The sequence below is a fragment of the Bos mutus genome, chromosome 8 (assembly GCF_027580195.1).
Source record: "Bos mutus isolate GX-2022 chromosome 8, NWIPB_WYAK_1.1, whole genome shotgun sequence".
Lineage (NCBI taxonomy): Eukaryota > Metazoa > Chordata > Mammalia > Artiodactyla > Bovidae > Bos > Bos mutus.
This window is the reverse complement of record NC_091624.1, coordinates 29,511,932-29,524,784: the sequence shown is the minus strand read 5'-3', so window position 1 is coordinate 29,524,784 and position 12,853 is coordinate 29,511,932. Positions and strand designations below refer to the sequence as shown.

At 37.0% G+C, this 12,853-nt stretch overlaps 1 protein-coding gene across 15 annotated transcripts in view; it reads right to left on the bottom strand.

Annotated features, from left to right (window-relative positions):
• CDC14B (cell division cycle 14B) overlaps positions 1 to 12,853 on the bottom strand; it is a 163,362-nt gene that overhangs the window by 85,135 nt on the left and 65,374 nt on the right. For 12 of the 15 annotated variants that reach the window (XM_070375305.1, XM_070375306.1, XM_070375308.1 and 9 more), the window contains exons 2-4: positions 6,286 to 6,376; positions 5,659 to 5,734; positions 3,492 to 3,584 (exon numbers count right to left, since the gene is read on the bottom strand). In XM_070375305.1, the coding sequence (XP_070231406.1) occupies positions 3,492 to 3,584; positions 5,659 to 5,734; positions 6,286 to 6,376 (260 nt within the window). Of the gene's footprint in view, positions 1 to 3,491; positions 3,585 to 5,658; positions 5,735 to 6,285; positions 6,377 to 7,694; positions 8,270 to 12,853 lie in introns of those variants that run through there. The other 3 variants (XM_070375296.1, XM_005904061.3, XM_070375309.1) reach the window with 3 other exon arrangements.

Below are 12,853 nucleotides of genomic sequence, written 5' to 3'. Positions count from 1 at the left end.
AGATTTAAATACACAACAACCATATGCAATATATGGTCCTGAATTAGATACTGGTGTAGACACTTTGGATTAATTGAGAAATACAAATATAATCTGGGTATACAGATGATGGAACATGTACTGAAATGAAAGAACAGATCACTGACTAAGAAAAGTCATGTGATAAAATTATACTGGTGAACATACGCTGCTTCTATAAAGATAAAAGTATCTTTTAAAAGAAATTTTTCTAAGTTTCTCAAGGGTCTGAATATGGTTTTGTACACATTTTTTATAACAAAATGACAAAGTTTCAAACTTTGATTTTCAAAATGCCCTCACAAAAGTGAATTTGTTTTGAAAAGCATTTACTTTTCCACTTAGAATTTCATCCTTACTTGAAATGACAGGTTAAAGTACCACCACCCCAAAATCGGGCTAGGAAACAGCCACTGACTTATCACAACATGGCAGCAAACTTATCATTTTGTAAAATGCTAGGATTAAATTATCCTTTTCTCAAAAAAAAAAAAAAAAAAACACACACAAAACTCAGTTATCTTTTATGTCCCTCAACTCTTTTATTGTGAGTGATACAAAAAAATTTTTAGTTTTACCCTAATTTGTTATCCAAGAATCTAATATTTCAGATATCTGGCAAATCTGTTTACCAGACCACATAAACTTAATAGTTAGAAACACATTGAAAAGTCAAGCTGCTCTTATTTGTTACACCACACATGGTGCCCGACCATCTGACAAAAGGACTAAATATACAGACATGTCAATCCTATTTTAAGTATTTGAGTATTTTAAGTATTTGTAAGGCCTAACTGCTTCTGTTGTTAGGGTAAAAAATAAACAGAATTACTAATTTTATCCTTTCACTCTCTTCACACCCTCTATTAGGTCCTTTTGCGTATACAAGGATGAAGGGAGAATAGTTCCTTTCAGAGGCCCAGAGTTTAATAAAAAGACAGTCCTTTTAAACAGATTCAGTCCATTTGGAATACTTCTTCCTGACTATACTTCCTCCAGACTTTTTGCTTTAATGTTACTACACCACCCTCTAAGTCAATCATTAAAAAGCCTTATTATCTCCAAAATTCCTCAAACAACTTCAGGAAAAGGTCATCAGACCTGAAGGTCAATTTTTAAGGAATTTTCATGCATCTCTGTAAATCTTTAATTGGAGAACTCCATAGTCTTCAATCAGATCAAACCTATACCACTTACTTACGTACTTGGGGTATACACACTTATGTATTGACACTCCTTTGCTACTATTAATAAATCTCCTTTTCTTAGAAGTTTTTCTCCTGTTTCCCCACCTAGCATCATTATAGCCCCAATCTCCTACTTGAACGAGCCAGTCATGGCTACAAAGCCATTTGCTACAGCCAAGAGCCATAAACCTCCTGCCAAGCTGGCTTCTAACTGAACAGAGGAATGAACTCAAGTGTAATTGTTTACCTGGCACTTTCCTAACCAGTCAAATCAGTGCTAACCTGGGAGTCTAAAACCCTGGAAGGATTTCTAAATCTAAAACATATTAGCTGTAGAAAAATACACTTTTACATGCCAAAATACAACCATAAACAAAGTCAAAAGGCTAACACCAAACTGGGAACCAGTATGCCAACACATTTTCAATCAATATGCCAATGGGTATTGAGTTTTTTCACTACCTAAAAAAAAAAAAAAAAAAAAAATTTAAGACGAGAGATTTCTTATTTATAAAATTATCAAGTGTTTTATTTCTAAGACAACCCTTGGTTCCCACCATACCCACAGCTACCCTCTAAGGGATTCTTTCACACTGAAGTCATCATATCTGGCTACTCAAGATCCCACCATTTTAGAGATCATCTCATCTGACCAGAGAGAGACAATGGACTGACCCCAAAGTAGTTCAGGAGAGTGCTGTGTGTTCTGCTCAGGAGAACATTCTCTTAAATGAAACAACTTCAGCCATTCCAGATTTTTCTCCTGGGCAAGAAAGACTTTTACTGTTACATCAAAAGCCATTTCTTCAGGGTTCCCTTTAATACTTTATGAACACCAAGAATTCTGGCTGTGTCCTTTTTCCTGGAAAGTTATCACAGTTTAATCTGTGGTGCTCCTCTCCCCATTGACTAGCCAAGTAATGGGACCAAATATCCCACTTAAAGCAGCTACCTTCTTCATTCTCTTTCTCTTGGGATCCTGCATAGCCTCCTACCAGCACTGCCCCCTCAGGAGTTTTGCTGCTAAGTACAATAAACATCAGGGAAGATGACAAAAGCCAAAAAGTATAAGTCCTTATCTGGGTAAGCTTGAAAAAAAAAACACAAATTTTAAGAAACATAATCTAAAGTCTGTGTTTCATACATTCAGAGATGATAATAAAACTCAGTTATCTCAGAATCACTTCTCTCGATTACTTTTGTGAACATAAACAAACACAAACCCCCACCATAAACATAGAAAAGAAAACTATCCAACTATTTTGAGGTGCAATTTCACCAAGTACCATGAACTTTTTGGTCTAATCACTGTAAATTCCAAATTTTCAAACTACATGTCAGAAAAACAGTTTTAAGTGAAAGCATGACAGAAGCAACCTGGGGGAAGAAACAACTTACCCCAAGAACTCCAGCACCAACCCTTTTTTTATCTAGAATAACTACTCGATATTTTCCCCCACTTGGTAGAGCAGCTAGGTTCCACACCACCAAAAACATGAAGACCACCACTGCAAGAAGGACCTCTTGGCTTATTTAGGAAAATCTGTTACTTAGGTACTCCTAGAGATGAATGAAAGTACTACACAAAACCTGACTCTAAATAACCAAATACTTTCCATGACATTTACACATAAATGAAATTCGTAAGTCATGAAATACTGGCTATGCCAAAATAGTCTTCCAATGACCTAAACAGACCACCCACTCAATGCTGTGTATAATCTACACAGTATGTTACCCATTTACCTACAATATTGACATGCCATGTCCTGCTATATGCTTTGACATGTTCAGAATCATACCTCAGTTGGGGAAATATTGCCTGTACTCAAATTATAAAGAACTCTAACCACATGTGATACACTTTTTATGTATTTTGGTTTTGTTTTTATAAATCAATCGAAATCTTGACTCTACTTTCATAACTTTACTACATGTATCATGACTTAATAGAAACACAGCTTTGGGTCATTATTTTCTAAATTTAAGTGCCATAACACTTAAAAAGGTATTCATGGTAGTTGATCTTTTTTTAAAAATAGACTTTTTAAAAAAGCAGTTTCAGGTTCAGAACAGCAAAACTGAGTAGAAGTTACAGACATCTCCCATATACCCCTTATCCTCTCCATAGACTTTCCCACTTGGTCAATTTTTATAAAGCAAAAGATATTCTTTCTGGCAAGAAATCAAGATCTCTTAGAAAAAAGTAATATCAAAACGCCAACTACAAATACCACTGTTGTACATGATTTCACTAAAATATTAGAAAAGTAGTTAAATACTTACCATATAACATCCAACAAGGAAAGCAGCATTTGCTTGTTTTCTCTGATCAGGGCCAGTAAAATGTATAATTTTCTTCCTCATCATTGTAATGGACTGCATAAAGATAAACAGTTGCTAGTATTTCCTTTCTAATTTCAAGTTTTCAAAAACTTTATTTTGTGATTAAAATAAATTCTGGATCTCACAATGTTGAAGCATTCAGAAAGACTTTTTAAATTGATACTCAAAAATACTATGTACATTCCCATAAAAGACATACTCTTGGAATAGAACAAATGTATAATTGAAGAGTGGGAGAGGAGACACCTGAAATTAATATATCATAAATCAACCACACTTCAATTTTTTTAAAAGGAGGAGATACACACAGATACACTTTGAAAGTATAGACTATCTCTGAAAGAATACATAAAAGCTGGAAAAGGTAGTAAAAGAGATCGTTTTTCCTTTCCCTATTGTCTGATTTTTTAAAAAATCTATTTCTGAAACCTTTAAATTAAAAGAAAAGGGTACAAAAATAGGTAAAATAATTCATTCTGTTAGAAATCAGGATAGTGAATGGGGTAGGGAGGAGTGGAGTGAGGAGGGTGGTACAGAGATAACCAGGAGAGAGAAAACGGGCTGTTCCTGGGGTGTTGCTAGAATGTTCTGTTCTTGATTAAGTTAAAAATAAAAAGGATATAGAAAGTAAAACCAAAGGAACAACATGATTTGTTAGTACTTCTTTACATGTACTTCACTAACTTGAGTTGAAATGTTTCAATTAAGGGTAAGAAATAGGATATATTCAGCTGAATAAGCACAGTATTTCTTCACTTCTGTGAGCCAGTGTTTTGGGTATTTCAATGATGAACGTGTACATGATGAATTTTCCTTTGGTTGTTTAGAAAGAGTAAGAGACACAAGTTGATTTAAAAAAACAACAACCCAACCAGCCCTCAAGCAGCATAAGACACTCTTACTATAAATTCAACACATTTTTTATCACTATTAATTGAACAGGAATCAAAGTTTCAATCAGGTTGGATGGTCAATACTCTACAAGTTGTTCTAGTGAATATTAATGATTTTTTAATTTTGAAAAAAGGATGAATATAATCTTCATTGACCCAAAGGATAAAAGTCCTTCAGTTCAGTTCAGCCACTCAGTCATGTCCGACTCTTTGCGACCCCATGAATCGCAGCACTCCAGGCCTCCCTGTCCATCACCAACTCCCGGAGTTCACTCAAACTCAAGTCCATCGAGTCGGTGATGCCATCCAGCCATCTCATCCTCTGTCGTCCCCTTTTCCTCCTGCCCCCAATCCCTTGGATGGCCAAATATTTCTAATGTGTAATTTTAAGTCTGATGTTCAAGGGAGAAAATATCTGCCTTACTCACTAATTAATTTTCAATGTAATATAATTTTTAGTTGACAATGAGTTTTATTTCTGTGTAGTAGTCTAATAAATAATCAACTGAATAAACTTGTTTTTAAAGAGTACCCGCCCCCAAATCCAGTATTTCTACTTGAGAATTTATAGTGACTCTTGGAATTGCTAGCAGTATATAAACTTTTTGTTTTATATAACTAATAATTCAAAGTTTTTTAAAAAATAAATGAATAAGGTCTAAGTTCAAACCAACAATACACTCTTATAATTTAGTGATACTCTTAAATATATGCTGTTTGCTCCTGTTTCCCTACTCCTTAATCATATGTGTAAAGGGTCAAGTAAAGAGTCACAAGTAGTAAAATATGAGAGATTCAAGATACAATAAAGTAAGATGAACTGATTTCTCTTAGTCTCCTAACATTCCCTACCACAGTGAAGGGAGAAAGAACAATGACCAAAGGAAGGAAAGCTTCTCTTGTTAGGTTTCAGTTCTATTAACTCAGACAATAAGAGATTCACTTTATTAACAACTTCCACTTTGGCTTTTCAAGTATCTAAACATCACCAATCCAAATCAGAATCAAATGACCCAAACTTAAACCATTCCATCAAAACTCTAGAAAAACAGATATACTATGACTTCATAAAACAATAAACCACATGTATGTCCCAAACACCACTGTAGTGAAAAAACATGACATTGCCTTTTAAAAAATAGATTCCCCCTCCTTCCCACAAGATCAGGCTAATCATGATTATTTAAGTGAAACCTCAGTAAAAAGTACTTTACCTTTAATTTCTTATTTATCTTGCAGCAGTATCTGTAAACCATTGCTAGATTGAGTGGTCCAAAATCTGCGTAGAAGCTGCAAAAATGAAACACAAAAATGTGTATGTGTGTTCCAGATGCTCTGAATATAACTGCCTTTTTGTAGGTATGAGATCAAAATAAAGCAAGCAAGTACACACCAAATTATTACAGGTCATATAACTTAAACGTTATTGCCTTACTAATAGAAGAAATACTTTGGTAAAAAGATGACTGTTAAATAACATGATAAGTGCTACAACACCTTTAAATCTAACCTCAAATAATACATGAAAATACTTTCTAAATAAAAAAGGCTATTCTTCCACACATTTTTCCACTGGCAAAATTATCTTACTTAGTACACTAGTTTATATTTCATTATACTGTAAGCTATTAGAATTTCAAATGTAAATTGTTAAACTTAGGAGAATTCTTTCACTTTTTGATTTTTCCCCTCCTAAGGATCTATTTTATTACCAAGGATTAAAATCAGCATCCTGCAACTAACAATCAACAGATTTGCAATGTTCCAATTTTATAAACATACCTTTAGATTTTTCACAATAAAAAAAAGTTACTAACAATCTTTTAAAAAGCAATACTTACTTTTCATATTCAAGTTCATTATCTATGCTGAAATAATGTACATTTGATGAACTCTTTGGTCTGCTGAAGAGAATGGCAAAACAAAGGCGATCTGAAATGGAAAAATTGTAATGTTCCTTCCTTCACATTATTAAAAACGTTTCATATATCATGATGCAACTGTTTTCAGATGAAGTAAAAAAATTCCTTTTCCATGCATGTTTTACCTATGGTAAGGGTATCAGTGAGTAACTTCAAAATGTTCTATTTTGGTGGGTAATAATAAATAAGCAATTTTTAAGAAGGAGAAGTTGCCTTCAATATTAGTTTCAAGAGCTGTCAGCGACTTTTCACATAGTGATACGACTCAATTTTTGGATGAACCTCTCATTGCAAAACGTTAGCTACTCTAGATTAAAAAATTTCAGCAAGGTAGCAGGCATTTCACGGCTAGACCACCAGCCTTGATGATTCTCCCTATGTTTCGCTATATTTTCAAGACATCCTAAAAAGTTATTTCAATAAGAAGCTATGTTTTAAGCAGAAAGACAACGCTCTCAAAATTGCCTCAAAATTAATGTTTACGGCTACAGAACACAAAACAAATCCTGTTTATCCAGTGTTCTTGGGGGTCACTTTTTTTGATCCGGAACCACTACTTCTGTAGTGATTTTTACAATCAGACAAATTACCATTATAACAGAGGCAATGAAAGTTTTCTGTATGATGAGTATGAGATGAACCTGCATTGCATAAATGAAGTTAGGCTGTTGTGAGGTTTAGCAAGAATGCTAGGAGGCTCCACCCTTCCTTTCCCACCCCACCCCAAAAAGAGTTGCCCAAAAATCCTTGGGATAGCAGTATGCCACAATAACTAGTAGTAGTAATACTAATAGTAGTGCTAGTAGAATACTTACATTCAAATTATGGCAAAATCAAGTACAACCCTTAAAATAGTAAGAAACAACAGATGCCAGCTGGCATCCTTTCCCCAAATAGTATTTAAGCAATTTTTGCCTACAATTCAGTGCACACAACTGCTATATTTTTCCTGTGAATGCGTCAACTAAAACGTCTTGCAACCACAAACACTCAAACAGATGACGGAGCTTACTCCTTTCAACCACAAATGACCCTTGATCCCCATGCACAGCGACCAGGGAGTTCGCTCCGAGGTGGAGAGCCTACGAGCCATGGTGTAAGACACAAAGGTCCCAAGTGCACACGTCAGTGCGGATTCACCCCCAAAGCAGGACCACGTCTGAGCACTAGGAGTCCCGGGAGGCCACCCACGCCCGTGAGACAGCTTCGGCCCTGGTCCCAAAGTTTAAAGGCGCGTCTTGAGCAGCAGTGGGGGCTCCTCGACCCCTGGGCACTGTCCGATGCCCTCTAAATAGGGGGTGTCCCAGAGGCGCACCCTCCGCACTCACCTCTGATCACCTCGGCCACCAAAGGGGTCCCTGCACCCTCCCGGCTCATGACTCCACAGCATCTGGAAGGCGGGGCAGAGGGGAAGTACCGGCGGCGGGGGAGAGGAGGGCCGCGACCACACCCCCGAAGTTTAAAAAGCAAAAAAGTTTAAAGGGCCGCGCCCAAACACTCGGCACAGCGACGCCCCTCAGCCGGCCACCCCACCGCAAGCTCAGGAGAACCAACCCCGGAAGTTCAAAACTTCACAAACGCCCCAGACGCGGTGGTGAGGGACGGGTGCGGAAACCAGCCCCAGCCGCCCGGGCTGAGTTTCGCCCCGCCTCGGGGCCACTCGGCGGTCGGTCATCTGCAGCGCCAGGCCCCTCCAGCGCCGCAAGTCTCTACTCAAAGTCGGGAGGTGCAGCAGAAGGTCACAGAGGCAAACGCGGGCCTGGTTAAGAAAGCGGCTCCCAAACCGATTAAAAGGATTTCTCGGAAGAGAAGGGCTTGCCAGTGGATCTGACCCCCTCCTTGTGCTCGGCCGTCTTCCCCGCCGCCACCAGGGGACGCTACAGCAGGCCGCAGGAGAGGTCGGCGCCTCGACAACCCCGCGGGCTTGGAGCTCCCTCCACTCTGGGGTGGAGACTCGCTGAGTGGCTCGCCTGAGTGCTGGTATCTCCTTTTAAAGGGGCCTTTTCAAAACTGTTCAAAATTTAAAGGTACGCCTGAAGCAGAGGTTATCATTCCTTCCTTTAAAGGCCTTAGATTTCTCCTCAGAAAAGTATTTGGATGGTTGAAAAACAGGAATTCTGACGCGATGCTAAATGACAATTTAAGAATTTTCTAAACCTATGTTAGTCTCCAGTGAAAACAAAAGTAAGTTGCAGTATGAATACGGTCCTAATTTTGTTATATATAATATGGTAGTGGGATTATGGGGGATTTTTATTTCCTTCTGTATTCTAGGATTCCTACAGAAAAGAGTTACTTTAATAATCCGTGAAAAATGTTTGCAATGACTCTCCCTTAAAACGAACAAGCAATACAGTAACTACTCTTTCCCAAGAATTACACTTTTGTCATCTCAATCGAATAGACACGTTGTATATCACAATATATAGATTTTTGCCTTAAAAGTAAACCTGCATTATCTCCTAACCTTATTCTAAACTTCCAGACAGACCAGATGTTTTTAAGTGTAAAAAACAAAACACTGAATTATTTTTTAATCAAGAATATCTTTCTAAATGAAAGTATAAGCTACGAGAATCTGTTAAACTGATAAACATTTTAAAAATAGTCTTCATGGCAATAAATACAAATTCACGACATAAACTGGAAAAATATTTTAAATCCATCTCAAGAACACACCCAACTTCAATTTTATCTTAGGGCAAAATAATAAAAATAAAATTTAAACTATAGGGTACTACTTTTCCTTCAGACTGGCAAAAATCGAAGGAATTTGATAAGCACTGTGTTGGTGAGGTAGGGAAACAGGCGCTCGTAGTCTGCGGGTAAGAATGCAAACTGTGACAACCTCCATGAAGGGCAACAAAAGGCAATTTGGCAGAAATTTCCAAGGCTGAAAACACTGGCAAGACTGCCAAGAGGGACATCTTTACAGGTGTTTACAGGCTGGATGATTTATAGGTACACATTTAAAACACATATGTATATGACTGTATATGAAATCTTGCATATCTCTGGAAGGAAACACAAAAAAACCTGGTGTTTGCCTTTATAGGGGGAAACTATCTGTAGTTAGGGAAGTTATGGTAAAAAAGATTTATTCGTTTTTGTAACTTTTGAATTTTGTAGCATATATTACCTATTCAAAATTATGAAGCTTTTGAAAAGTGAACTTGCTGGCTAAAAGTGTTCTTCCAAAGCTGACTTCATTAAGACACAAAACATTCAGTAAACACAGTATGCTGCTGCTGCTAAGTCGCTTCAGTCGTGTCCGACTGTGCGACCCCATAGAGGGCAGCCCACTAGGCTCCCCCGTCCCTGGGATTCTCCAAGCAAGAACACTGGAGTGGGTTGCCATTTCCTTCTCCAGTGCATGAAAGTGAAAAGTGAAAGTGAAGTCGCTCAGTTGTATCCGACTCTTAGCGACCCCATGGACTGCAGCCTACCAGGCTCCTCTGTCCATGGGATTTTCCAGGCAAGAGTACTGGAGTGGGGTGCCATTTCCTTCTCCAGCATAAGACAATCTAGAAAATATCCTTTGCACACTTATAAACAACAGAACTGGTTAGTGCTACCATCTCTTGAAATCCAGTTTCTTTTAACAAACCCAAATAAAACCGGAAGGAGCTACATAGAAATGGGGAGAGATTTTCCCTCCAAGTCCAAACCTGAAATTCAGTTCCCAAAGGAAATATTTTATATATTACAGGATGAGGAAGAATCACTGATTTTCTTATGTCCAATTACCTGTGCACAAGATATTCTCAAATTGTTATTCTAGAGTCATATTGTGATAAACTACAATAGAGGCCAGAGTGCGGGGATGAGAGCTCTTTATTAGAAAACTGGAGCTGGAAAATAGGTCTCTTTAAAACATTTTGATTAAAAGTTCATGATTAAACTTACTATCCTATTGTAAACCCATGTGTCCTCCCTTTAATGTGTTTGTAGTCAAAAAACAAAACTGAAGTACTGAAGTGGTAAACTGTCTTGCCCTACACTCTGTCACATAGTTACTACTCCTGCTTCTTTGACAGAAAAGATACAGTAGAAGTATATTAAATCTCATGGTTTTTAAATATTGACAAGAACATTCAAAATCCATCCTTGTGCCAAATTTGTCTATAGTTCTGATATGGGTAATGGGTCTCTAGTTTACTACCTCTTCCTTTAATAAGTATTTGTTAAGTTAATAATATTTTCCTACATAACAACTAGCTATTGGGATGAAAAGTGTTAGTTGCTCAGTCATGTCTGACTCTTTGCGACCCCGTGGACTGTAGCCCACCAGTCTCCTCAGTCCGTGGAATTCTCCAGGCAAGAATACTGGACTGGGTAGCCATGCCCTTCTTCAGGAGATCTTCCCAATACAGGGATCAAACCCAGGTCTCCTGCATTGCAGGCAGATTCTCTACTGTCTGAGCTACCAGGGAAGCACAGTTAATCATAAAATACAGAGAGTTATATTCTAAACCAATTGAGAAATATATGTAGTAGTCAGGTGGCAATGATAACACAGTATCTACTTTTTAGTAGAAATGATGAAAAGAACTTTAAATACAATAAGCTTCCCACCCATTCTGTTTTCCCCCTGGAACCGGACTGACTTCACAAGTCCTGGCAGAGGGACTGGAGAGTGCAAGTCTTCCCTATGGGGTAGTGAAGTCTGCCCTCAGTGAGCTCACTGTCAGAGAAGCAGAAGGGAGAATTCACATCTCCTGGGAATAAGAAAGAACAGGCTCCACCTTGTCCCTCAGAGAGGGCTAATAGCCATCACTCACATCTGTCATTAGTCCCTTGTTCCTCGAGATGAGGAGTAACCAAGAGGAGCATAGGAAGAAATGTTCATAAAACAATGGCAACTAACAATTATTGAGAGTTTAGTGCCAGGTATTACATTAATAAGCTCATTAATATAAAGCAAATGCTACTACTACTATCAGTATTTTTCAGGAAAGGAAACCTAACCTAAAGAAACAAAATAACTAACCTGAGCAAAGTCACAAACTTGTAAAGTAACAGAATCAAGATCTTAACACAGGCTTTTTGCCTGAAGCCTGAAAATTTTAAACTCCTGCCTCAGAGACTTGCCTTAATATAAAGCAAGAATAATTAAAACAGTAAGATTTTAGCACAGCAACATAGAAACGTGAACCCAGGCAAATATGAAAACCTAGTATATGAGAAAAATCAGTCACAAAGAAGGCCTTACTCAGTAATGGACAAATGTCTGTAAGTATGAAAAGAAAACAAGGTACCAATCTGACGTATAAAACAAAGACCAAATGAAGTAAGTTTTTAAAAGCTGTCAGATAACTATAAAAAATTATACCAACTAATTTTATAATTTAAATGGGACTTTTAAGCATGACACAAAACTCAAGGTATAAAGAAAAAAAAACCAGAAACTTGCAGAAAATATATAATAATCATCACAATGATAAAATCTGTAAAACAATATAAAAACCCAATAGAAAATAAAATTCTATAAAGGCTATAAACAATTAAGAAAAGAAATACAAATAGCCAATAGCATATTAAATTTAATCTTACCAGTGGCTCAACATTAAAAAGTCCAACACATCATGACTAGATTATGGAAGAAACCCACAGAAGAAGTAATTAAAATCAACTCATTCCAAATTAATACTTTATACAATGAGACTAAAAGAGAATATTTTTAAACTGATCAAAGTTATCTTCCAGATACCTTGGGGAAATACCGCAATTCATGCCTTAACTTCATAAGTATCTCCCTAAAATGAAAACCAAGATGAAAATTTCTACTACCATGACTTCTGTTTAATAATGTAATAACTGGAAGTGCTCACCGATGCCAAGATAAAAAGAAATGAGGGAAGACTTAGAAACAAAACAGTACTTATTTATACATGACTGTCTGCCTAGAAAATACAAAAGAATCTGTAGACAAACTATTAGAATAAATAAACATTTGCAAACTTTCTGGATTTACATGATTAGTAGTTTTTAGAAAGTTTTTCTGTGTACTACTTGTAATAACTAATAAAAAATATAAGTGCATGGTCACTTACGAATATAGGAAAGATAAAAGCAGGTTTTTATTGGGAAGATTCACTATCACAAAGATGGTAATTTCATTCAAACTAAATGCATTCTTATCAAAATCTCAACAGAACTTTTCACAAGACTTAACAAGCTGATCCTAAAATTAATCTACAAGACCATAAGGCCAAGAAGAACTGAGACCAATTAGAAAACAAACATAAAGGGGCCTTTGCCCTACCAAATATTAAAACTTGCAATAATTTAGCCGTGTAGAACTGACACATATACTAGATCTCTATCTGTTATACATAAGAGCTCAGTAACAGACCCCATAAACATAGAAACTTCACTTATGACACAGGTGGCTTTGAAGATCAATAGTAACAGTGTGTGTACACTCAGTCACTGAGTCATGTCTGACTCTTTGGGACCCCATGGACTGTGGCCTGTCTCCTCTGTC